The sequence below is a fragment of the Xiphophorus couchianus genome, chromosome 15, assembly GCF_001444195.1.
Source record: "Xiphophorus couchianus chromosome 15, X_couchianus-1.0, whole genome shotgun sequence".
Lineage (NCBI taxonomy): Eukaryota > Metazoa > Chordata > Actinopteri > Cyprinodontiformes > Poeciliidae > Xiphophorus > Xiphophorus couchianus.
In genome coordinates, this window is record NC_040242.1 from 918,604 (window position 1) to 946,238 (window position 27,635).

A 27,635-nucleotide genomic window follows, 5' to 3' on the forward strand; every position below is an offset into this window, starting at 1 on the left:
ACAGATAAGCAGCACATTTTACTCCCGCTTTGAGTTTATTTATACGTTCATCATCATGTGACACATTTAATACTCAGTTTTAATGTAGATATTTGGGAAATAAGCTCATTATAAATGTCTCACTTTAAGCTGCAGCAATGTAAAATTTTAACATTTTGGAAGGATGACTTTCATAAATCTGATAAAACGTGAATTTCAGAGAGTGGATATTCACTCATTTTTTGTTTCCAGTATGTAATCTGTGTTATTAATGCAGTTCTGATCTTGGTCTTTCAGTTGAATGTTAAAGGTGTTTTGTTTGGACTGTTCTCCACTCTGCCGGGTACAACCTGGTCTGGACATTCATCCATCCATCTGTTTATCCATCCATGTATCCAACGATGTTCATCCATCCATCCATCTATTCAAATATCTGTTCGTCCATCTAAATATCTGTCCAACTATCCATCCGTTCACCCATCCATTCAAATGTCTGTCCACCTGTTCATCCAGCCATTCAAATATCCTTTCGTCCATTCGTTCATTCATCGATCCATATTTTTGAATATATATATATTCAAATATATGTTCTTTCTTCCAATTATCTTCCATCCATCCTTTCTTCCATCAATCCATTCAAATACTGTATATGTTCAGACATCCATCTATTCAAATATCTGCCCGTTCATTCGTCTGTCCATCCATCCATCTTCCAGCCATCCATCCATCCAATCAAATTTTCAAACTAAAAAATACTTTATTGATGCCAAATGGAAATTAAATAAAATAATAATGAATTAATTTGTCGAACCATCCATCTAAATATCCGTCCGCCCGCCCGCCCCTCCATCCATCCATCCTTCCTTCCATCCAAATATGTTCATTCATTTGTCCAAATATATGTTCAACCATCTACACATCCGTCCATCCATCAAATATCTGCTCATATATACATCCATTCATCTGCTCATCCATCCACCCATTTAAATATCCGTCCAACCATCCAAATAAATATCTGTCCATCAGTTCATTTATCCAAGTATCTGTTCATCTTTTCATCCATTCGAATGTCTGCTCATGTATTCATCCATCCATACATAGATACAGTTCAACGTCATTTCTATCTTCATACTTTTACATGTTTAAAAAGAGTAATGAAATATCTGGATCATTTGGATCTGGGACAGTGTGTAATTTCCACACGATAAACGTGGAGGAACCCAGTTTCTTTCCCCTCAGCCAAATATGAAGTCAGATGGTGGTACAGCTAACCAAGCAGGAGATAAACTCATTTTTTCCCACTTTTTGAGAGTTTTCAGACTCTAAAAGAAGCAGGATTGCTGGTTTTTGTTTTTACAGACATTGCTGATTTGGAATAAGGCTGCAGGTGAAACGGCTGATAAAAATACCTTAAATGGCTCCTGCCAGCCAAAAGTCTGTCAAAAACATATGTCAGTGAGTCTGTTTCAGACACAAATCAGATTAACTGTAAAAACAACCAAAGCTGCTCTTTCATCCCCTTCTAATTTTCATCTCTTCATTCACAAACGTCCAAAAGCAAAAATCAGAATCATTCACTTGTTCTCAGATATAAGGAGGAAACTTTTATTTTATTGGTAACTGAACACCCATGGGTTCTTACTGCTGTTTTGCCCAGTAAATGAGAGTTTTTCAGAGCCACATCAGTCTCTCTGACAGTTGTGATGACAGCTACTCTCACTATTAGTTTCTCTAGAGAACACCTGTGGGTGTTTTTGCCATTTTCAGCAGAGAGTTTGGATGTTTCTCTTTGCTCCTGTCCATCAACTGCAATTCACAGAGACAAATATGTAACTGATGCACAGACGTGTCTTCCAGGATTTGGCATCTGTGTTTGCTTGTGTGCATCGGAGGGAATTGTGGCTTGAACTACTCATGAAAGAAGACAGTGATGAGCTTGAATGGAGATTGACACTTTACTCACATTACCTTGTTTGTTTTTTCTTTTTTTCTCCTCTAGGAGAGGGTAAGGCCAGAAAGAAAGAGAGACCTTCACCCCACCGACAGATTGAATGAAGCTGCACCTGGAGTTTCTGAGGACCCTCTCCATGTTCTGATCTGCTCGGTGTTTCTTCTTAAGAAAGTTGGTGTCACAGAGCCGCTTCCTGCCATGCCGTCCAACAGTCCTGCCGCCGCCGAGCCGCCTCAGACTCCAGAGAATGACACTTCCAACGACTTGGTGAGACTAGCATGATGCTCTGTGACGCTTTGTCTGCCAAATGGTGGCGTATTTTTTATGAAAAATACTTGAATTTTAGTTAATGATTGTAATGGTGAGATTAAGGCTGATCAATAAATCAGTTTGATTGAATTTTTAGTTTTTGGAAAATATGGATTGTTTTTCCACCAACACACTCTGGGTTTCCATAGTTCAGTGTGATGTCATCGCGCCCAAGGCGGCCATCTTGTTTGACAAGTGTTTTTTGCAGCTTCTGCTTATTTGATCAGATCTATGATGGAATACCAAGGCCAGCCTACATTTTTTTTAAATTAAAAGGAAGTAGTAATATTAGGAGAATAAAGTAGTAATTTTATGAGAACGGTACAACAGAGTATTAAGGCCATTCAAATAAAAATAAAAAAATACAAGAATAAAATTGGACGAAAATAAAGTTGAAATAATATGAGAATAAAGTAATAATATTATGAAAATAGAGTTGTAACAACCCTTTTTTTCTCATAATACAACTACAGGTAATAATTAATAGAAAGACTTCAATTTTTAACACGTTAAAATTATTATGAGTAGTATGGAAGCTTTTTTTGTAATTTTAAGACGTTTTTCCTGGTAACATTATGTCTTTTTGCAGCTTATACTATGGCTATATTCTTCTGAATAATAAAATCTTGTTGCCTGACTCTAATACTCCTCCATTCAGCTCAGAGAAGGGATGACTGAAATAAAAGCCACTATTTAAATATATGTATATTTTTAGAAAAGAAAGCAAGAAAAAAATTGATTAAAGTCCAAAAGTAGATCTAGTATGAAAAAAATCTAAGTTTATCTTTAAGCCATATTACCCAGCCCTAACTATTTCCAACCTCAAGATAATGTTGTACCTTGTTCTAATGCTGTACCATTATTTTCAATGCTTCTTTTCTTATATTTTGTGGTGCAGGACTTCTGCTGTTATTTTTGCAGCTTTGGTTAATGTTACACTGGCCGCCTCTCTTACTACAGCTGTCATTAACACCGCTGCTCTCTGTTAAGGATCTTGTTTCAGCCAAGAAACACAAAAGAGCCTGGCAGGCAAATGAGAGTTTGTAATAATTAAACCTAGAGTTATTTATTTACATTCTCTGCAGACCGTTTTGCTTTCCACATGTTGTAGACATGAGGAACTTTAGTTTTTTTTCCCTCTTTCTTTTACACATATGAGCACGTAAATGTTAGCAAGCAGTCTGACAGGTGAAAAATGGTTTCTTTCACTTGCACCCCCGAAGCTCTGGGCGGTCCTCGTAAATCAGGGAGAAGTTTGAAGTTCATTCTATACAACAACCACATAAAGAGCCGTCTCTCTCGCTTACGTCCATGTTCTCACGCTGGCCGAGAGCCAAAGCAAAGTTTCCCTTATAGAGCTGTTTCTTTTAAACTTCCTGAGATCTCTAACAAAGACTCAAGGAAAGCCCAGAGAAAAACCAGGGGAAGCTGCTGCAATAGCGATGTGGGAAATATATGAATATTCACATCTTACTCCGATGGTGACATAAAAAACATCTTTGTGGGATCAGAAAATAATAATTTTGCTTCTGTTTAAGTTACTTTAATCTTGTATTTTGTGTTTGGTTTAAAGTATACTGCAAAAAACAAAAGCTTATCAAGTATTCTAGTGTAAATAAATATCTTAGTAAACTTGAAATAAGGCAAAATTAACTTGTAAGATAAAGCTGCTTGTTTTAAGTCACTAATTTTTTTATTTTTATGAAAAGTACTACCTCCACTGGCAGATTATTTCACTTAAAACAAGATATTTTCCCATGTTACAAGTTAAATAATCTACCAGTCCACCCAGTACTTTTTAATCAATATTAAGGAATTATTTACTTTAAACAAGCTCCTATTTCTTGCTGAAAACATTCTTTCCACATAACTTACTACTTGTAAGGTAGTTTTGTCTTACTAGATATTTCCTCTAGAAATTAGATAAGATTTTGAATTTTTGCAGTGTACAGCTAAAAGAACATTTATTTGCTTTCCTAAATTAAGTAATTTGTAGTTAATAATGTTTAAACTTAGTAATCATAGTATTTTCAGCTTGGATTAATTAATACATCCCAGGAAAGCTTAAACCTTTCCAATTTATCATTGCTATATGTTTTCTGTCTGGCCGCCAGCCCTAGTAATCGTATATATTACAAGCTACTAACAGACTTTGATGGCTGTCAGAAGACTTGCCTTCAGGGTTGCAATTATATGTAACTGATCATGTGGAAAAACATTCTTCATCCTGTCTCCAAATCCTTAAAGCTGCAATCTGGAAAATTGCATCAATTCTGTTGTGTAAAGATTCAGGGGTTGCTTTGTAGCCAAAATCTAGATCAATTGTGTTAGTATTTTATCCTAATGATTGATTCATAAGGTTGTGATGTACTGGAACAGTAGATTCTTGGTAAAACACAAAGAGAATCCAGATGAGAATGGAGGTGTAGGAAACAAGGCCACAGGAAAGACAAGAGAGAGATTGATCGGAGGACAAGGAGGTTGGGGAAAGAGGAAAGAGGACAGGCTGTCTGCTGCTGATGGGATCCTCCTCTGCCTCCTCTGGTTTGCAGTCTGGTTGCCTAGAAACTGCCTAAAATAACCTGCCGGGAGACAGAAATAGACCAAAGATATACAGCCAGAATGGTCATTGTTGGTTTCTCAGCCTGTTGGCATACTTTTTAGAGCCTTAGCTGGAGGTTTTTCAGTTTTTTTCTCTGCAAGCTTATATTTGACTTGATTTGATAACATTTTTCAGCACAACATTGTGCTGCATATTGCTAAAATGTGAGTAAATATGCCATTGAGTGTGCATCGTGACACTGGCATATGCACGGCACCAGGCAGACAGGCATAAAGCCATTAGTCGTTTTAGCCGGTTGCTAAGCTGGTTGTCAGCGAAGTGACATCACATTGTTTAGTCAGCACCGCGACCCTGCCGGAGACAGTTGCTAAGCAGTTTCTGCACCGTAGCAACCACACCATTGTCACCATATGATACCCTTTGTCCAGAGGCTTTATTGAGAGGTCTGTAGAAAAATACTCCAGAATTTTAGTACCAAAACTGTCTGACATACACTGTATTTTAAGGCATTTTCTCTGCAGTTTAATTTTAAAAAATACAGCTACCATTTTTCAATGTAAATAGAAAATAAATAGTTTGCAGTTAATCTGTAAAAACCTTATAAATAAGAAATAAAGGCTTATGCACTACCAGTTTCTTGCCAAATCTGTTTAGCTACATATTTCATCCAAAGTAACTTAATATTAAATGTTTAATTTTGCTACTGAAGGTGAAAGTTAGATGAGGGCAGGTTTGGTTCACTATTTGGCAGGAAACAAGTCGGTTTTGTCTCTTTCTCTGCTTTAACTAATATATTAATAAACCCTTATTAATCAAAATATTTATTTACAAATTGTAATTGATGTTTTTATTTAGCTGCTCTATATGTTTGAAACAGTTGTGGGACTAACTCAATAGATTTGTTGATAAGCAAACTCCTTTCAGCACAATTAGTCTTCTAATTGTGTTTCATCAGAACGTTTTTGAAGCAACACCCAGTGGACCAAGAGAAGCGACTTTGTTGTCCATTGTTGTTGTTTGTGGATACTGCTTGTGCATCAGATTTATGGGCGTACCAGACACGCACGATTTCAAAGGTTTCACTCTGATTTAAATAAAAAAATACAAAACAAAAATGTAATTATTAATTAATCAAAATTTAAATCTCAAAACATAAAAGTTTTGAGATTCTATGTGATGGACTACAGGGTAATGCATACTTGTAAAATGAATGGTTAAATTTTTTTTAAATAAACAAAGTGGATATGTGGTGCTCAATTTTCATATTTGTGGTCACAGATTATTTAAACTTATCACAGCAAAGGGAGTGTATGCACGACAGGATGCAGCAAGACTGAAAATGATGTAGTAAGTATGCCGGGCCAGTTGGTGGCGCTGTGATGCTGACCGAGAACTACACGAAAAACACAAAACGCCACCATGTTTATTTGTGAGAGTGACGTGCATGTGGAATAGAGAGAGAGACGGAGTTGTGATTTCAACTCACATGTACACAAGAACAGAAAACCGGTATTTTGAAATATATCCACTCTGAAACCCGGTTTAAAAAATGATCGTTTCTGCTCTCAAATCCGTGTTGAAGCACAGCCTTAACTACCAAAAACATTTGTGGATTCACCTAAAATCGCCTGTATGCGGATGGGGCCTTAACCCTTTCATGCATAGTGGTCACTACAGTGGACAGCTATCTAAAAGCCATTTTCTTGTGCTTCCTGTGGATTTTTATGTTATAAATGCACACAGACCACTGAAGTGGACACTAATGCATCATAAAATATACCATCAACTACTGGCCATCAGCTGCAAATGCAAGAAATTATTTTTGTTAAATACAATATGGCCGACAGACAAAAAAGCATGAGAACCGACCCGGTCCCTCCTTCTACTGTAGACGAGTCTTGCAAGTAAAAAAAATATTGTGACATCAGATAACCCCTAAGGAACAATACCACTGATGTATTTTTCAAATAACAACTTTGTATTTGGACAAAATTACAATTGATCACATAAAAATAAAAAAAAATTATTTTTACAAAAAAATTTTCCTACCTTTTTTATGCCTTAAGAAAAGAATTTTAAAAAATGGAAAAAAAATTCTGACACAAAGGATCATAATTCATGCATGAGAGGGTTAAACACAAACCTTCATTCTTCATAATTTTCCAGTTTGTTGCTAAATCTGCTCTTATTTTTCACATTTAGGGCCGCCTTTTCCACCTCAGCGCTGGAGTCAGCTAATGTTTTTCTCTGGTCCTTTCATATAGTCTGTGCCTGAGGCAGAGATGCATATAACGAGCTGTCAAATCTATATGAAAATCTGCAATAAAATCCACTGCAGAAGCCAAACTCCTGTTGGCCTAAAACACTCACACAAGTGGCACACATCATCTCCAGCCTGATGGCATTTAATTACAGTTTAACTGTTTAACTTAAGGTACAGCAGGTGCAGCTTGTTTTATTTGGCTCTTTTTCTTGTTCTTTTGGGTCTGGTAAAAACATTACTCACACTCCTACTCCTACTGAACCAGGCGGATGCCAGTGACGTGCGGTCAGGGGAGGCAGGTGAGGCAGTGCCTCACCAGCCATCATGGAAAGAAAGAAAATATATAATCATAAAGTAATTTAAATTGTTATATTCATCCGGTGGTTTGTACTAAAAAATATTTATTTTTCATGTAGCTTCACCAATTTCGATTTTTATTTGTTCAAAATCGCTGAATTTTCTTATTTTCCCATTCAAATGCTTGGAAGCGATGCCGGTGAGGCAGCAGCGAGCTCTGCCTCACCTTGGATTGCGCAACCCCTGGCTCTGCGCTGGCTGCTAAGCGGAGAGAGCATGTTGCTGTACGGCGTCAATAAAATGGTTTAAACAAATTTAATATGTGAACTTATTTCCAATAATTTAGCTTATGTATATAATGTACAGTGCTTTTTGTCACCAACTGTGTTTGTGTAACGTGTTTCGTGTAATGAGCGATTATAAACGGCAGAGAACAGGTTCAAGGTGAGGCAGGCAGTTCTCTTGCCTCATGGCAGGGGGCGCTCAAGATCCCAGACGTTCGTCTTGTTCACTCCTCAACTGCCGAGTAAGTGACAGCGAGCTAGGCTAAACGATTCGGGAAGCAAGTCAAGTGCAGCGATAGATTATAATAGAGATAGTGATTTTTTTCCTCTCGCTTATCCCGACTTTCGACATGGATGACTACATTACAACACTAAAAAAGTTTTCTCAAGTGGACTTTCAATCGAAGCAGGAGATAATAACCAAAGGAAGACCAACGCCGGAGCTGAAAGGTTTGTATGTGTAAGGATGCAGAAGTGAAACATAACCTGTAAACTGCTGTCAATCTATGCATCTATTTGCAAATCTGATTCTGATGACGTCAGTGCCTCACCAGCTATGAACCTCACCGCACGTCACTGTGAAAGACAGAACATGTGGACTAACTTGGATTATGATCCACAGTATGTTATGCACTAAAATCACTTTTTCTTGAGGGAAACCAGTTTTACGGCACTAGAGAAGAAGGCTTTGTTGGCTGTGACTGTGAAAGTGGACATATTTTTCTACAATTAAGTAGGTGACAAACAATCAGTGACAGAGTTTTAGCGAAACTCATTTTGGAAATCATAGGAGATTATTAAAACCACTACCATGCAAATGGTTTGAAAATAGAGATACAAATCTTTCAGTGTCATGATTCGACTTCGATTCACAAACCAAATTTTTCACTGAAACAGAGATTCTGTTTATGTTCTAAGTGACAAGAGGAAAAGACACTGTAAACAAATATGTTTATTTAAAACAATTCTATAAGGTTCCACACTATATCAAAACAGTTTATATTAAAACAAAAAAATAAGTTTGTGCATAAAATTTTGCAACTTGAATTATCGGTGTACAGCTTAGCTGTGTGGCTTTGTCTTAAATAAAAGATACCAAAGAGTTATTCAAAATATATACAGTTGCTGAGTGGACACATAATATGATATACTGTATACTCGTAAAGACGTTTGACCTAAAAATAGATTTTTGCGCATTTTGAATTGATTCTTTGTAGAATCTATTTTTTCTGCACCTCTACTGATCACTATTTCTAATTATTATTTAATACTACCAAGAGAATAAAATACTGTGAAGCAACAACTACTGTTATTTTCCCCAAGTAATGTTAGGAATGATTTCAGGAAGTCCTAATTTAGTCTTCTTCAGAGTCACGCTAGTACATGTCCTACTTTCACCTGAATCACTAGTTTTCTGTTTGTTTTCCAACCATTAAAGAAGCGATTAAACCCTAAGTCATTATTTCTTCTGCTCCATCACGTCTGGGTCTTTGTATTTCGTCATCTTCCAAAGCCAGTAGTTGAGCATTTTTCCATCTGTTTCCAGTTAATCAGGCCTGACTTTCCCAGTTTATAATCTGATGTCAATTTTTATTTTAATGCTTGGGGTTACAGTGACAGAACATACAACATAATCGGGTCACACCTTTTTTGTATTATCTGTTTTATAAGCTAAAATGGCTTATCCCCAAGTGACATCAATGTTGTCAAAATCATGTTTCTTTATTTTGGATTGGACTGAAATGAGAGTTCTTACAAAACAACATCTCTGAGAATTTGGGCCAGAAGTAGATTATTCTGTCAGCATTTCCTCAAACTAATTACAGATCTTTTTAACCTTTTCTAATTCAATAACATTTTTATTAGTATTTATCTTGAAACAAGTGGTTGTGCTTTGATACCAACTCTAATAAAATGCTTCCTGTCTTCTTAACTAAAATCAGACTAAACAAAATCAATTCATTCTCATATAGATATATTGCAAAAAGATTTTCATGGCTAGATTTGAATAGAAATAGCCTTTATTGTTGCAAAATTTAATAGTAGTATTGTGATAACAATAAAAGTGACGATAGGAGCTATTTATTACTTATTTTTTAGATAACTGTATGACTGACTGCATGACACAACAATTATAGCCAAGCACACAAAAATAATACTCTTGTAAAACCCACTCAATGCTCTTCTTTAGGACAAAAATCACATAAATAAATGGGATTTGTATCAGAAAACTCCACACAGTTACTGCATTTAACCATATTTTCAAATTTATTTATATTTGTAGATGCTGTCTTTGAACAATAAAGACAATACTGACAGTTTTAGGTTTTTTTTAACATCATTAATTTGAATTTAACTTCACAATAATAAATTGAAATCTTATCATAAGAAATGTATTACCATAAATGATAAACGATACGACATGACGTGATTTTTGTTTGGGTTTTCTTGGAAAGTGAAGTTCAAAATGTGTTTTTTTACCTAAATAAACTTTGATTTTCAGTCTCCAGATTCACAGCTTTTTCCTTTCGACTGTTTCCATTGTTTGTTTCAGTGAGTTCAATCTAACCATATACTTAAATTCTTTTATTTTTCAAATGCCGAAGAGTCATAAAATGTCTACATTTTTGCTTTACTTGCTCTATTTTCCAATTTGCTGCTCCCTGAGAGTGTTTTGGCTTTGAATGGTTGTTGTTTCAATGCGGTCTCTCTGAAGACAGCAGTTATGAATTCATATAAAGTCCCTTCTTTGCATGTGATGTGGGCTCTCTCTGTGTCTGCACAGAGTGAAGACAGAGCAGATCAGGACAGTCCGGAGGAAGGAACGCCAGCGAGTCCGCACAACAAGCGCAGAGTCGGCCGGCCCAGCAGGAAACGCAAGCAGCTGCTTCCTGTGAGTAAATATGGTCACTGTTTTCAGCTGTGGCAGCATGATGAATTACTTTTTCATTTTTTAAAATTCTTTAACCAATGTGCATAAATCCTAAATGCACAGGAATCCAGACTCACACTTTCAATCTTCATTAATTGTGTTTGACAGCTGCAATCTCCTCACTAGGGATTGTGCACATTGCTTTTTTTGCATTTTTGTCATCAGTTTATCTAAGAACGGGGATTCCCCTGTGCATTGACTGGTTTCAGTTGCACACAGTATGTGAACTCTTTATGCACATGTAACTACAACACTGTGGCATCGTCATTAGCATTATAATCAGCAAGGCTCCAACTGTCACATTTTCCACTTGCCCACTTAAAGCCACAGTAAAACTGAAGTTAAAAGCATCTTGGGAAGCTGACATGTGATAAATATGCAAATCAGGCGTTAAAAAGCTGACATTAAATGCTTTGTGATGTTGAAGCCTAGAGAGGAGAGCGAGTTAAAGGCACAGTAATCTTTTTGTCAGTCAAGTTTCAAGCACTAATTAGCATGCTAATTTTAATTAAACTCAGCTAACTCTCTAAATCGTGCTTTATTTTGAATGATTAAACATACTTATTGATTTACAAAAGCAAACAGCTTTAGTTTTTGGGTAACTGAACTATCAACTCTGGGAAATTTCACATTCAATTTTCAGAGGAATAAAGTAAATTTACTTGAGTACAAAGTAAATTTGTACTCGAGTAAAATTAACTTTTACTCGAAAAAGTTAACTTTTACTTGTACTCGAGTAAAATTAACTTTTACTCGAGTACAAGTAAAATTGACTTTTACTTGTACTTTTTACTGCCCCTTTAATGCTTAAAGGGGCAGTATTATGTAAAAAAAAAAAGAATTTTGTGAGCTTAACATTGTGTTATAATGTCATAACCTTGTCAAAAACATACCTGGAGTGTTGCCTAGTTTCGTTCATGCATGTTTAAGAAATACTTTAATCTCAATGACAACCATTCAGCTGTGCAAAACACCTACAGTATATGGACCTAGCCCCGCCTTCAAGACATAGCTCCTCCTCGGAGCTGCAGTTTCCAAGGGTAAGAGGTCCCGCCTCACAGAGCAGCCTTCCCACAGGGCTCCCCCGCTCAGCTCCTTCAGACTAGCCACTAGCACTTAGCAAACACCTGGTGGAATTGTCCATCTGCTGAGCTCATTATAGGAGCTACTTCCCAGTGCAACACTGATAAAAATGTTGTTAGAGTTAACAGAGGAAATGTTGTGATGATGTCCTGAAGGCGGCGTTTCAGAAAGAACAGGAGGTTTTAAAGAGACGGAGGCCCAATTTCAGGGCATTAAATTACAGAGTCAAATTTTCTGAGTCATATTTAATATATAGCAACAACTAAAAGTAATATAGTTAATTGATTGTGCCATAAAATGTCACTATGTGCCTGGAAATACATAATACTTCCCCTTCATTTACAGTTCTTGAGAATTTGTACCGTACTTGAGTAGTATTTTTTTAAAACTCAATGCTTTCACTCACTACCTCTCCATAAAGGTGTTACTCATTACTTCTGTTGGCTGTTTTTTTGTGTCAGTTTTGTTCCATTGTCAATCAATCAATAAATCAATCAAGTTTAATTGTACAGCACATTTTAGCAATGCGCCAGTTCAAAATGCTTTACATTGTGAAGACATAAAAAGTGTCGTCACACTGTAAAATTTCACACTACACCCCAACATGGTAGGTGGCAAAATGCAGCTTTAAACCAGTTGGGAGAAGAAGAATAATTTATTTTGTCCTCTTAGTGTGATCGTATTGAAAGAGCAGAGTCTTTCCTGATAAATCTTTATTATTTTAACATGGACACATCTCGTTTTATGCTTAAATTGACCATTAAATAATTATTAATGGATTTCTACCAAATACACTATAATTGTTTTATTTCAAGTGTTACAAACTTTATTTTCAATGCAGCAAACCGGTACAAATATTAGAAATAACAACTGAAAATCCCAATGTGAAACGCTTCTCACAAAGATCAGCTTTAGAGCTCGTTAATTGGTTACTTAATACGACACTTTATCAAACATTTTTCCAAGGTTTATCCTTGAAGTGGTGGTCATATAAAGCAGGGGTCACAAACTTTTTGTAACTGAGATCTACTTCTACCAGTTTACTTTTAATTATATCACTTAATTTATCTAAGTGTATTTTTTATTCATATTTAATATTCCTCACAATTATCAACAATGATAATGTATCTAGAAAATAGATGAATATTAATGTGCAGCTCTTTATTTCAACTGTATTATTATTTGTGAGAAATCATGAACTATGTCGCTTCATTTTTAAATACCTTATCAATTATAATATACTAAAGAAAAATCTCCTTTTCAGAGTTTTTACATAGATCTGATCACATGTTGTTCTAATGACCAAATTAGCAGCATTTTAAACAAAATCATAACATAACAAAATCATCACAACATCACCATCATTTGCAGCTCACCTCTTCACATTCACTATGAAAAGTAAGTTTTCTTTTTTTCTGCTGTTTGTTTGGAACAACAACCTGTTCAGCTGCTCACAGTTGCTGCATGTTTGCTTTGTCTTCTTCTTATTATTTTATGGAGGTTGGCAGTACACTAATTGGTGAATACAGAAGTGTTTTACATGGATCTCAACTTCAAATTGTGAAGTATTTTCAATGTAGAAGTATTTTTTTGAAAGTGGTTTTACTTAAGTAATAATTGGCAGAAGTACTTTTTCTTTTCATTAAGTAATACTAAGTCACTGTGTTCGGTTCTAGCTGTTCATCAGACTGTCCTAAGTTTTTTTTGATATGCATTTATGAAAAAATGCGTATCAAAAAACGCATTTTTTGCATGTTTTTCTTTTTTGTTGCAAAATAATCTAGTTTTGTATTGCAATAGGAGTTTTAGAACAAATTGAAAATACGTAAGCATATTATGAAACTGTTTCCATTTTAGCTTATCAAAGCTATTGTTTTTTAAGCGAACCACTGATCCACAACAAGAGAAAATATGCAGCAGTGATAAACCTTCAACGACTAATCCAGGAAGTTACAGAAAAAAATACAACGATGCTAAAATGCTGCAGGGCTCGCTTGTCTCAGCTAAGGTCGGTGTTCATGACTCGACAATAAGAAAGAGAGGATAAGCAAAAATGGGAGAGTTCAGGAGCAAACAAAGAAAAACTGCTGATCAAAAATAACAGAAAGGCTTTTCTCACATTTTCCAAAACCCATCCTGATGATCCACAAGACTTTTCTGAAAATATTCTGTGGACTAATAAGTCAAACTTTTTGGACAGTGTGCTCTGTGTTAGAAAATCCTGGAGAGAAATGTCTTTTCTACAGAGTGGCCTATTCAAAGTTTGAACTAAGATGCTCCTGAACAGCCCACTAGCTTTTATTCTTTAATAAATGAAATCATAATTTGAAAACTGTAATAATACTTTATCCAATACCCAGAAACAAGTAACTCTGAATCAACTAGGCTTTCATGCCTCTGGTAAGGCACAGACCCACCAGCGGATGGGAAAGTTTGTTTAGCACATTAACTCTTTCGAAAAAGCCAAAAAACCTCAAGCAAGTGTAAAAACATTTTTCCAAAATGGACAAATTTATTTTGGATTTTAATGTTTTCATCAACTTTTTCTTCAATTTGCATTAATAAATTGTTGATGGAAACACGGCTACTGTGAGATATGTGGTTGGGATTCATAACATATCAGCATCAGCATTGGTTTCTGCTGTTTTATTAACATATCTGTATCTGTAAGTAAAACTGGGTCGATGTTAAGAACCAATGTTTATTTCAATTTTGTTGCCACTTGTATTTTTACTGGTGAATGCTTCCATGTTCCTAAAAAAAGCTTAAAAAAATAACACATAATGACCCAGATTAGTGCTTAAATAGTTTAGGAGTCACTACAATCGCACGTGCTCACTCATAAGCTATTATTTGTGCATTTTGTGCCAATTATATAACGTTATATTAGATTATCTTGATACAGTTTGGTTATTAACTATCAACCTTCCAGTCACTAATTGTGAAACATGTTTCAGAGTTGTATTCTTGTTATGTCTATGTTTGTTGTGTTTATTCAGTCGCTCTGTTTTCGGCAGTTCCTCTCGTCTGTATTTCTGTCTCTTTGTGGCTTTGAGTTGACCAACTTGTTCAGCAGAAGCTGCATGTCAGCGTAGATCAAACAATCCCAGACAGAAGGAACGAACACCACCACAAAAGAGCGTGTGTGTTTTTCCAAAAATGTGTGTGTGTGTGGGTGTGTGTGTATGCGTGTGTGTGTGTGTGTGGGAGAGGGCAGGTTTGATCATGCTTTGATGTCTGAGCCCTGACAAGGCAGGCAGGATTAATGTGAGTCTTGTCACACATGCACGTGCACACACAAATGCATACACACACACACATAGCACGAAAAGGACTGTAGTTAAAACAAACGTGAGAAGTAAGTCTTCACATCTTGACCAGTACCTTTCCACTGGCATTCTCTGTAATAACACCGTCAATCATAGAGGTAAATAGCATTTGTACAAGCAGAATTATGTATACAAGTTTTTAGTGTTTCTTTTTTTCTCCCTTTTTGTCTGCAACTATGTGTATGTATGCATATATATGAAACACTTTAGTGGTTTTTACTTCAGAAAGATTTAAAATACAGTAATAATTAACTGCCATATAACTTTTATAGTGATTTTAATATAAAACTTTCACAGTTAGGTCTTTAAAACATGGGTAGAGTAGCCACAAAATGTACTCAAGGAAGAGTAACACTTCTTCTGTCTTATAAAGATTGAAACATTGGAGGTGAATTGTGACCTTATAAAACATGACAATGTCAGCTTTTAAAAGAAATCATAGATGACACCTACCAGAGTAAAATCGTAAGGAAAACATTTATTTTGAATGTTTTTTAATACTACAGTGATGATATTTTACCTTATTTTTCTGCATGTTTTCATTATTGTTTCAGATGTTTTTCATTTAAAACAGTATTTACATAAATTGTAGGAATCAAGAAGTCCATCTGACTGGCCAAATATTTTATGGGCATGCAAATGTGAAATTTAATTTAAGTAGGACTGGGTGAGTTTTTGTTGTTTGAAGATGTAAAATTTTTTCACCAATGCACTCTTTGGGTTAGTGTAGAGTGATGTCAGCACGCCATCTTGTTTGACAAGCATTTTTACAAAATATAAGGGTTAGGCTAAGTTTTTTTTTTTTATGAGAATAAAGTCATAATGATACAAATATACAGTCGTATTAATATGAGAATAATGTCACAAGGTTATAAAATTGAAATAATACGAGAATAAGTCTTAATATTATAAGAATAAAGTTAGAATAAAGTAGACGTTTTATGACAACTCCAACATAAAAAATAATTAAAAAATGATTACCCAAGCTTTTTTCAAATTAAAACTGCTATTTTCTTGTAATTCTAAGATGTGCTTCCGGTAAAATCATGTCTTTTGTCTGTGAATATTATGATTATGTTCTCGTAATTAAACAAAACGTCTCATAGCCTGGCAGTAATACTTTGGGGTTCAACTCATAGAAGGAATGATTGCTATTATCAGTTATTTGTAATTAATTTTTAGGGAAAAAAGCAATAAAAAAATTATCAAATTTTTTTTCTGTGCAAAACCAAATTAGCCTCTCTAAAACTGTCTTTAGGTGAGTGTGTGTGCTTGATTTCTTGTCCTGTGTTGCTCTGTGATGAGGTGTTGACGGATGGGTGGATTTTGGCCTGTTTTCCTCTTTAGTAATGAAGGTGGTGTACAGTAATCCCACATTATTAGGTCAATATAAATCGATTTGAAGCTAAAACAGTAACAGCAACACTTCTGCCTCACATCTTCCAATTGTAAAGATGCAGTTTCATTTTAGCAGTTTTCATGAGAATGTGCTTCATGGTGCAATTGGAGTTAGTACTGTTGTAAAAAGAGGAATTTCTCATTTAGTCTAAATCAAATGTCTTTAAAGCCTGCAGAACACCCCCTCTGAACGCCATCTAAAGAATTGTTCAGTTGCTTGTTATGTGACTATTTAGGAGCTCAGACACATTTTCCTAAAGTCAGAAACTATGAAGCATCTGAAGACAGAACATTTCTGTAGTAATTATTGTACGAATGTGTCAGCCAGCAGTAATTAGACGTTCCACTTGTCTATTGAGCCAACATATCATGATTATTATCCAACAGGCAGTCAGGAACTGACTCTGAGACAAGCCTCGCTTCTTATAGATTAAACAAGTAGTAAAGAATGCAGTGGTTACATAGTAACATGGAGATCTACTGTATGTACTTAAATTTAGAGAATTCAGCCAGTTGTTATGCTATTTCCTTGGTCTTTGAACCAGTTGAATATATTTGGAAGATGACCAAGCTAGAGGTTGATGTTAAACATAAATATGATTGAATTATTTGCATCAATCAAAACAAGTACATTTCCAAAAACTATTACCAGCGTTTAATGACCGTAAAGAGGACAATTAAGGAAGTCAATCTTTATTTTTGCCGTTTGGGAATAGCCTTTGAAACATTTTTCAAGTCATCTTCCTGTCTGTACTGTAAATGGTCTAAGAAACTTCCCCAGTGGTTTTAGTATTTCAGACTTTGTGGCTACATCCATTTTTAAAGTCCAGCCCATAATTAATGTAGCAGTAATGTCTAGTATAACTCCACAAATCTGTCCCTTAGTAGAGATAATTATCTGCACATTTTAAATGTATAATTTTAAAATATTTTTTTAATGGTTTGTTTAATAAACTTAAAAAATAAATAAACAGTTGCATTAGCTTGTAAAAAAAAAAGCAGCTGATATCTGATTTAGCTCATGTAGCTTTTAGTAATAATACATTTTTATAAGAATTAAGCAAACAAGACGGGATCTAATACTTAATAAGCGAAACATAACATTAAATTGGATTATTACTGAGTTGTGGGAAATCAGATAAAAAGTTTGTTTCTTTTTACATAAAATTTAATAATGGTAAAGTTGAGTAAAATACCCCTAAAAATATTAAAGAAAAGCAACCCTTTGATCATTTTTGACAGTGAAGAAATAAAACATATTTATATTTTAAAGGAGTAATCTGTTATCTAATCTAATTGATTTCTTGACTAAAATGGTCAGGGAAAGATTAATTTTGTGTCGACTGAACCAGCTTTGTGTCAGTTTGGTTGTATGTGTTGGGCCACTATTCTGTGTAAAAACAAATTTTAAAATTTTCTGGTTGAAGCTACCAAGTTTTCATTTAAAATATTCTGACATTTTGAAGTGTTGTATGACACCATGCACTCTAACAAGATTCTTAGAGGTTTTGGAAGTAATGCAGCATCACAGATCTTCCACCATACTTGGCAGTTTGTATGAGGTTTTATTTTATTTTACACCAGATGCAGAGTTTGTGTGTTGGCAAAAAACATTTAACAAATCACACGTTTAAGCTTGTTTTGCCCCTCAATTAATTGGCTGCTGCAGAGGTAGCTCCTAATGGTTGCTATGGAGATCTGATGTCACCAAGATGTCAGTATTTTTATTTGCTTCAAAGTTTCATTTTACCTCTCTTTCCAACCACCTCTCTGTGTTTTGTGGCAAGAAAAACATGGCCGCTCATCTAAGTTTGTTTATTGCAGTTCTATTCATTTCACCAACACATCTAACTTAAAAACCATTTTCTCTTTTATTCTATTTTGAAGAGTGGCGACGTCAAATTTATGCACAGATGAAACAGGAAGTTATTCAGTACTAATCTAAAGTTCATAGAGTTTCTAGGTAGTAAAAAATGTAAGTTATATTTATTTTGTAATAATTGTTTTGTAGAAATCCTCCTCTCCCGGAGAGATTATGCTACTCCAATTAAAGGTTTATTTTAATCCTTTTTGATGACATTTTCTGCCATTTGTGGTGATATATACATTTCAACAAGACACCTCTTTAATCTTTAGCAGTTACTTTTAATTAAAATGACTGAAATACCTCTGTTTATCATAGTCATAATGGGAACAGCCACAACATATTTTGGCTCGTTATTACGTCTTTATGTTGTGGTTTTTGCAACCATGTGTACAACAATTAACCCCTCAGTTGCTGATTTATCACTTTATTTTCAGTTCACTGTTGTTTTATTGTTTGCTACATCTTGCTCTGTGCTCTGCCTCCCATTGGGTATAATCAGAGTTTAGCTCAACGTAATACTGCCTGTCGTTTTCATGCTTCATTGTATGAAGAGTTCAAGTTAGTGTCTGTCAGCGGTGAAAAATAGTTGGTACTTTCCACCCTGTCTGTGACTCTACAGCAGACAGCTTTAGATTCTGAGAAAAGAGGAAGTGAAGGTCATTGATGAGGTATTTAATACTGAAACAAGAGAAATAACTTTATTTTCCAATGGAAATATGTGATCTGATGAACCAGAGCTATCATTGTGGTGAATGCTTGCTCATTTCTGTCTCAACCATCATACCTAAGCTGCATTAAGCAATATTCTGCAGTAGTTTCGTTAAATCAAATGATTCCCAGACACTGTAGTCTGCTGACACATTCGGGTAATAGTTTTAGTTCACCTTTGCAAAAACGAAGCGCAACTTGTGCACCTGCAGCAGTCAGCTCACGCATTTTGACTGTGCACTTCCTGTTCAGCTCTAAGTGGCACATAGCACATGCGAAGTGGCTGAAGATCGTCGAGTTCGTGTAAAGTAAAACAAATCCAGATATTTTTCTCAGGAGTTTTGTGGACCAAACCAGAGCTGAAATGAGTTTACATTCGTCACATGGCCAAAAAGATGACTGCAAGCCCAGATTCCTCTGTTTCTGCTGAGTAAGTAGTGAGTTGTTTGCCTAAAAGTTAGTTGTAGACACTTTTACAGTGATGTCTTAAATTGCTTAATGCAGCTTTAAAATAATTTTGGTGCTAAAACCATACTAATGCCACGTGCTCGTGTCTAGGCCACGTGGTTGTACTTCATATGCAGAAGATAGACAATGCTTCACTCATTTGGTTTACTCATTCCAGGCTTGTTTTCTGCATACATTTTTAATCATCGAAGCTAATTGTATTTGTTTTACATAGCAAGTTTTTACTTATTTCAGCCACGTGGTTGGATTTGTTTGATTTATGTAGTTTTAAAATTTTTATCTGAAAGCTAAAGCTCTGTTTCGGGTTTCTCCATTATCATTTTATCTGTTTATTTCTATTTTGCGGCTCCTAAACTGTTATTTTGAGTTATTGTACATTTGTTAGTGTATTTGAATTTTGAAATTTTTTTTTGTCATAACATAGCCAGAGTTCTGACTTGCTGTCTGTCAGGAAGAATAAAACTAATTGGGTGTACCGGAGACATAAAAACTCCCTGCCGCCTTTTAGTACTGGATCCTGCATTAACTTTTACAGCTGACACAGCAGAAAATAAGTGGCCCAATACTGTCTGTTAGTATTAGATATACCTGAATCAGTGATGCAAAATAAGTTTGGATTTATGCGGGATAATTTAGGGTTTGAAAATGAAATGTACCTTCACAACCAACATGTTTCTGTTTGAGTATCAGAGTGAAAAGTGTGCTGGTGTGGTTCAGTCTGTCCTGAGGCTCTTTCGGTCACCTTTCCTGTTCTCTCAATTTTACAGGCATCCTCAGCTGTTCATTACAGCCTTTGCATGCTTGTTAGCACAAGCTGATGTTGCTGTGGCCTTTGAGCTTCACATTCGTCCCTGTTTTCCTCTCTTTTAACTTCCCACCCATAAAACTTGTTAGCAGCACACACATATAAAACCCCCGCTGGTTTTTTTCTTTTTAGAACTTAAACAGAGAAAGTTTAGCAACATTGATGAATAGGTCTAATTAAGATAGCTTGGGTTTACTAGTCAGGTATTTTCCAGCTTTTTTTAAACTTAATGATTCTAACTTTTTAAACCAAATAATTTTTTATCTTCTCAGCAGTTTGTATAAATGATCAAACCCCCTCAGATGTGCTTGTTAATTATCAACACTGGTAATAACTTCAACACTATCCACTTCTTATCCAGTACACTGTGTGCTTGTGCTAATGGGAGCCCTGCTGGAAATACCTGCTTAGTGTTGCGCTAATGAGGTTAGACTAATTGGTATGTGCAGGTATTGCAGTAGCTCTTTCTCTCTAGTTTATTTGATTGTATAAAACCTGCACATGTGCATGTATGATTTTTGTAAATGCGTGCCCTTTAAATTGTCTAGACATGGGTAGAGAGGCAATTTTGTCTGACCTAAACTTTGCGCTGTCTGATTCTCAGGAGATGGCGACCTCTGACCCCTGTGCAAATGCCCCCCCCACTCCGCCAGAGGAGCCAGAGCCAAACCCTTCCTCACAGAAGAAACGAAGGCGCCGAAAACTAGACCAATCTGAAAGGAATAAAGGTATATTTACATTTTATAGTGATTCAGAGTCAAAATATTTGCTTTTTCTGCAGTTTTATGGTTTTTGCTTTTGTGTGAAGATAGTTTTAATGTAATTCAATTTAAATGACTTATAGAGATAGCTTAGGCAAATACAAATGCAGGACAGGGGAAAAAAGATTATCCAAACCAACCCTCACTCTATGTGAATCAGTAAGTTCTCTATAAACTGGTTGTTCCACCTTTACTGACAACAACTTCCATCAGCGTTTACGGTAACTAGCAATTACTCTTTTATCACGGTGGAGGAATTTAGGTCCACTCTCCTTTTCAGCCATTTTGGAGGGATTTCAAGTGAGAACACCCTGCTTAAGATCATGTCACAACATCACCATCGAGTTGAAGGTGTGCTGTGGATCATTATCCTGCTGCAAAGCCCAATCAAACCCGAGTTTATTGCTGCTAGACCCAGAGAACACAAAATGACCCGAGAAGGCGTCTGCACAGTAACTTCTCCTGTGGCATTCTGACTGAAATAGAAATAAATACCTCGTTTCAAAAACTGATTCTTAATTTATGAGTACGTGCATCAGTAATGAGTAGAAGAACAAGTCTGTTTTGCCACTCACAAAATGGCCTCCTCATGGCATTTTCTGTAAACGACCTCATTGAAGTCCGAAACACCGTAAAAAACCGTGTTAACCGTTTACGAGCGCCATCAGTTCACTGCAGTGGACTATGCCAGTAGAAAAAGCTGTTTAATATTTTAGAATGAAGCAACCTTTAAAAGTATTTTGCATCCAGAGCTACATGTGCCTTAACTTCAATGAAAACTCCGGTAAACGGGGTAAAATTTACATTTTGCATTTTTTTTTTTTACTTCCATTTGGCCGAAGTGACGTTTTTGACAATAAATTTAAATTTTGTGGTGTCTGGAAAATGAGCTGTTTCAAAAACCTTCAGAATGCAATGTCACAAATCATCAAGCACTGCCCCTCAACGTTTGATAAGTGGTTTTACCACCGTATTTTCTAGAAAAAGCAAGTGTTTTGTTGACTTATCATTCAGAAACCATTTGTTGTGCAGGAGGTGTTACTTCTGCTTTTCAAAGTTGCACAGTTGTGTAATTGCAAATCTTTTTGCAAACATTTTCATCTGTGAGTGTGAACGTTGAGCTGGGGGCGTGGCTAACAGCAGCTTATTTGGATTTAAAGTGACGGAGGCCCTAAAACAGCTCATTCTGAAAAGAGCTCAAAATAAGCAGAACTGAGCAGACTAGAACTCATTATCTAGGAATTATTTTGTGCAAAAAATGTCATGATCTTGTTTTGTATCGCCCATAAACCAATTCTAACCTGTTCAAGGAATCATAACAAGCAACCTTTAAGATGTACTTAACACTGGTACATTTCAAGTCCCTGTGATTTTAAATCTAGCAGCTTTGACAGAGTGATGAAAACCATGACTTTCTGTCCTTATGAAACTTCTTGTTAAAACTTGACTAACAGCCCATTAACTTTTTCCTTTGCTGCAGACGAACCAGATGAGAGAAACTGTGACTCCCCGAGAGAGGTGAAAAAACTAGTAGCTGCAACACATTTGCTTATTTCTTATTTTTACATGTGAAAACGAGTCTGACGGCTGTGGTGTTTGTTTGTGGGTCCACAGGGAGAGACAGGGAGGCTCCGGAGGAGGCCGGTACCCAGAGTGACTTTCCAGGCTGGGGATCCGTACTACATCAGCAGGAGGCAGAAAGAAGAATGGCTCAGCCGCTGGAAGATGGAGGTGGGAGACAAACAAGTCCATGTCTGTGTGAAGATTTTGTAAAAAAAAAAGTATTCATCCTGCTTGAACCATTTCAGATTTTGGCACTTTACAAAAATAAATTTCAATGTATTTTTATAAATAAGGTGCTTCTAGAAAGTATTGACTTCTGTGGGCTGAATACAAACTGCACACCACATGTTGCCATGTATCATTGTCCTTCGACTTTGTTTTGATCTATCAAATAAAAACATAGTACTTCTGCAGTGTTTTGTATACCTACTCTGGAGTATTTAGCAGAGTAGACAAAAATACAGTCTGATTTTACAGGATATGATTGCATCAGATATTAGCTGTGCTTTTTTTTTTTTTTTTTTTTTTTTTTTTTTTTGCATTGCCGAGTGGCTGAGTGAAAGGGAAATCACTCAGCTCTAAATAAATAAACTGCATGCCAGGCAGTATCACAATGAGTGTAATTATAATTCAGTTTGTGCTAACTCTGCTTTATGTTTACTTTAGAAATAAAACAAGAGAACTAACTTAAATCTTCAATATTTTTGTGGTTTTTTTATAAACGTCTGTAGTTAGCCACTTAATTTTATTGCCCTGTCTCTGCTCCAACCACCTTAAAACTATGCTGTCCCTTTCTGCTGCTGTTCTTATTCCGTTTTCACAGCTGCACCATCTGGCATCCACCTGTAAGCGCAGAGTCTTTAAGTCTCTAAGGGAGAGGTATAAAATCCCTACCCGCTGCTTTGTTCTGAATATATTAATTTCTTGTGGAGCAACAAGGTCAGGGCCTAGATTTACATCATAAATGATGCAAATAGACTGCCTACACATAATTTGCTCCACACTTTTGCTCTATTTCTACAGATCTGAAACAGAGGGTATTTAAGTTAAAAAAAAGCCATCAGAGTCTCCTTTCAATACAATAAAGAGAAAGTGACATCAAAGCAACTGTGATTAATGGTACAGATAAACTCAGAAAAAAGGCGGTCTGTCTTCAATGTGCTGCCTAAACCTACAACCATATGAAATTTGCTCTTTTGACTCCACACTCCATTTTAATATGTATATTTTTTTTATTAGATTTATTTTTTGCAGATTCTATAGGCATTCTTTAATCTAAGATGTATCTTTTCATGAGGTGAATGTATACACTTTCAAATAAATTATTTTGCGGCAACAAAAAACATTTAACATACTTGCTAATTTGTTTCTGAGGAGTCTTCCTTCCTCCACTTCAAATACATAAATACAAACAGCTTTGTAATTTATTTATTTAATTAACAAGACATTTAGTCTTTTTGGTAAATGTCTTATTATTAGTGCTGAGGAGTTAGACTACTGTTAGCTAGCTTCCAGTTTTGAATGCCTTGTTGATAATTGAGTTTGACACATGTTTTAAGGTCCATTTAATTGTGTTTGGACAGGATCCTGTGCTTTACTCAGGTCACTCCATTAAGTATCTGACTAAGGTGTGGAGTGGCTCTACGTAGAGTTTACAGGATTAGTGTTACAATATTTTGAATGATTAGTTCAATTATTTAAAACAATGTGAAAATAAGGCTTTTTTATTAACAGTCTTATTTCTAGACTATTCTTTTTATTTTCTGTATTCATGTAAATTGTTCCTTTTGTGTGGAAACTTTATTTTTATCAACATCTAATTGAGAAGTTTGGTTGTTTACTCTGAAGTAAAATTGGCTTCCCAGTCAAAGCATACCGTCATGTCATTTGAAAGTTGTAATATTGCTTTAAGAAAACTTCTCTAAGCTGCTATTTTTACTCCTAAAACTGCTGACTATGCTAAAACATTGTTAGATTTTTGTTGGCAATTTTTGATTTCTGCTATTTAATAAGTTCTTTGTTCATGGCCAAGTTAAATTTTTATTTTTAAGGCCTGCTCTTTTGTCCAAGGTGGGACAGTTTTATAGCAAATGGTACGATTTTAACTAGTCTCTTCAAATTAGAGAAGCAAAACATAGATATAAAAGATCATGTTTTCAAACCTTCAGTTTATGTTACAAGTTTAAAATGATAAATTTCTAGATAATAAAATAATAACAAATAACTCTGATCACTTGGTCTCTCATCACTTCATAAATTTGGGAAGTTTTTTAAATGTTGCTTCTTATTTAGTGTACAGTTTCTGAGTTTCCTACAAAAACAATCCCATGGAAAGAGATTTACCCTCTTACATTTTACCCTCTTATTCTTTGTTTTTTTCTGACACCCAAAATGAAAGGATTTGAGGTGACCTAGTCTGAATTCAAAGTCTGAATTGAAATCCTTATAATAAACTTAAACAGGCAATTCATTCTCAAAGATATGGTTGAATTAAAACTGATTTGCAAATGAAAGTAGGCCAAAACCCCTGCACTATTATTTAAGAGATTCATTACCAGTTATTGCAAAGGTTGTTGTTTCCAAAGGTGGCAGAGTTATTAAGTTTAAGAACAAATACATTTTTCATGTTGTTTTTGGTTAGCTTTTCTCCCTCAATAATGTCCTGCAGGAAAGTGATAAATTCAAAATTAAACTTGACATAATGGCTCAACTATTAAAACTAAGATAAGAATATGCAAACTGGAAGCAAAAGCATCTGAGACAAATCAGTTAAGTTTATTTATATGGAGCAAAATTACAATAAATGTCATATCAAGGCAGTTTGAAAGACCGTTTGATCCAGTTTATTTCCAGATATGTAGTTCTCAACAAACTGTACCACAAAACAACCAAACGTTTTACTAGAAAGATCTGTTTTTAACAAAAATTGAAAGGTTTCTCTTGCATACATTTGTTAAAGCTTAAAATCTGTCACCACTGTACTCAAAGCGTGTTTTATTAACAGAGGAAACATTGGAGAAGTTTGTGTATGGGAGGAAATGTCAGCAGATGTAAGAATGCGAGTATATATTGGTGGCTTCAGCGGAAAAAAGAGAGTTCCTGAAAGAGGCTGTATGGGTGTGTGGTTATAAGGGGGGTAGAGAAAGTCATTGAGGCAGATTGAGACTCAAAGATATGAAAGTGTGTGAGAGGAAGAGATGGAGACTGACTACTGAGACTGAAACCACAAATGTTTTTGCTGTTTCCTCTGTCTCTTGTTTGACCCTGTCCTCCTTCTGGAAGGGCATAACACCATAAAGACCCTGCAGTATTAGTTGCACTTATTGCACTTAGAAATAGCAGTCTAAAAGACATAACTCTCTAAAGCTAGTGGGATGTACATATGGAAAAACAGACTCTAGTGGGTTAAATTGACACCAGCTGGTGTTCAAATCACATACTGTTAAGAGCTCATGTGACAGATGGAGCGAGAGAAAGAAAGAGAAAAGTAGAGCATGTGGGACTTCCTGTCAATGCCATGTTTGCCTCTCTGTGACTCATCATCAGAGCTGTGAACGAAATCCAAGAAGCACCGCTGCAAAGTTACCCATTCTCTTAATAGAAGAATATTAAAGCAGTGATTGTGTTTTTGAAAAACTGATGCAGTTACGATGCCTGATTAAGTTTCCTCAACAATAGGAAATGAGGCAAGAATAAAATTATTGTTAAAGGGGACCTATTATGTAAAATACACATTTTGCATGTTTTTATGCATCCATTATGGTCTCTACTGCTTCTAAAAACAGATCAAGCTGTTAAAACTTATTGTCAAAACTTATTATTTTGGCAATAAGTTCATGTTTTTTGGTGTCTGGAAAACAAGCTGTTTCAAAAACCTTCAGAACCCCACCGAAGCCTAGGCTGTTACCTAGCAACCACAGCTGAGCTCCAGCACATTTGGTCAGCTGGTTTTACTGATGTAGAATGGCTACTGAAAAAGACATGTGTTTTATTGTTGACTTACCATTCAGAAACCCCTTGCTGCATTGTTGTTGGTTGTACAAGAGGCTCCACTTCTGCTTCTCAAAGATGTATGGTTGTATAATTGCACATCTGTTTGCAGTAATTTTCATGTGTGAGTGTAAACGTTGAGTAGGAGGGCGTGTGGACAGAAGTAGCTCTGAAAGGAGCTCAAAATTGGCAGATCTGACCAAACTAAAATCTAATCATCTAAGAATGATTTTGTGCAAAAATGTAATGAGCATGTTTGGCATAACCCATAGTCCTAATCTGTTCAAAGAAGCAAAATAGGTAATTCATTTCTCATTTATTATTAAGATGTTTCTGACTTTTTCTGTGAACTTTTGTGGCTGAATATCTTGGGAGGCAAATAGTTAATTTGTAGCCATTGCCATGGTACAGTTCAAGGCACAACTAAGATGTCTCTTGGACATCTTTGCGCTTTTTTCTGGAAGACAACATGGCGCTCAACTCACTGCTGTCGTACCTCCTAGAGAAGTCTTGTGTGTATTTAAAACACCAGAATACACTGATTAGTTTGGGGTTTTGTTTTTAAGTCATGGTTTGACTAGTGGGAAAAATTGGGATTCCTGTTTATCTAAAATATTATTTTAATACCCTGAGAAAGACTTTAGAGAGGGCTTACAGGGCCAGCAGCCCATGGTCAAAGGTTTTGGGGGGATACCCCCTCGAAAAATAGTTTTTTGTGTATGCTGTGCATGTTTTTCTATCATTGTACCTTATATTCCGGCTATGGGCTCATTTATGGCATTTCTTTTTTAATATTGTTGAACTTTTATTAATTTAAACTACATGTACATCAATTTGTTCCTGCAAATCTGTATTCAGGTTTTGTAATTTGCATTATTACTGAGAACTCTGAGTTTTACCTGGAATATTTTCTTGTTAGCTTAGGGCTTAAACTTAAACTGCAGCTCAGAAAATGAAAAGCTTAAGCAAAGCGTCTGGTGGTTAAGTCCCAAAAATGTTACTATGAGTAATCCTTAAGTACTCACACACATGAATAGAAGCTGAATGATGGTCTTAATAGAGAAGGCACAAAGAAAACAAGGAAA

The 27,635-nt window shown here is 35.6% G+C and overlaps 1 protein-coding gene across 7 annotated transcripts in view; it reads left to right on the forward strand.

The window, feature by feature from the left end:
• The window catches only part of LOC114158467 (DNA (cytosine-5)-methyltransferase 3A-like), a 64,699-nt gene that overhangs the window by 4,225 nt on the left and 32,839 nt on the right, over positions 1–27,635 (forward strand). For 5 of the 7 annotated variants that reach the window (XM_028039970.1, XM_028039967.1, XM_028039972.1 and 2 more), the window contains exons 2-6: positions 1,979–2,197; positions 10,432–10,539; positions 20,841–20,964; positions 22,478–22,515; positions 22,612–22,728. In XM_028039970.1, the coding sequence (XP_027895771.1) occupies positions 2,129–2,197; positions 10,432–10,539; positions 20,841–20,964; positions 22,478–22,515; positions 22,612–22,728 (456 nt within the window). In that variant the 5' untranslated portion in view covers positions 1,979–2,128. Of the gene's footprint in view, positions 1–1,978; positions 2,198–10,431; positions 10,540–18,698; positions 19,394–20,840; positions 20,965–22,477; positions 22,516–22,611; positions 22,729–27,635 lie in introns of those variants that run through there. The other 2 variants (XM_028039973.1, XM_028039974.1) reach the window with 2 other exon arrangements.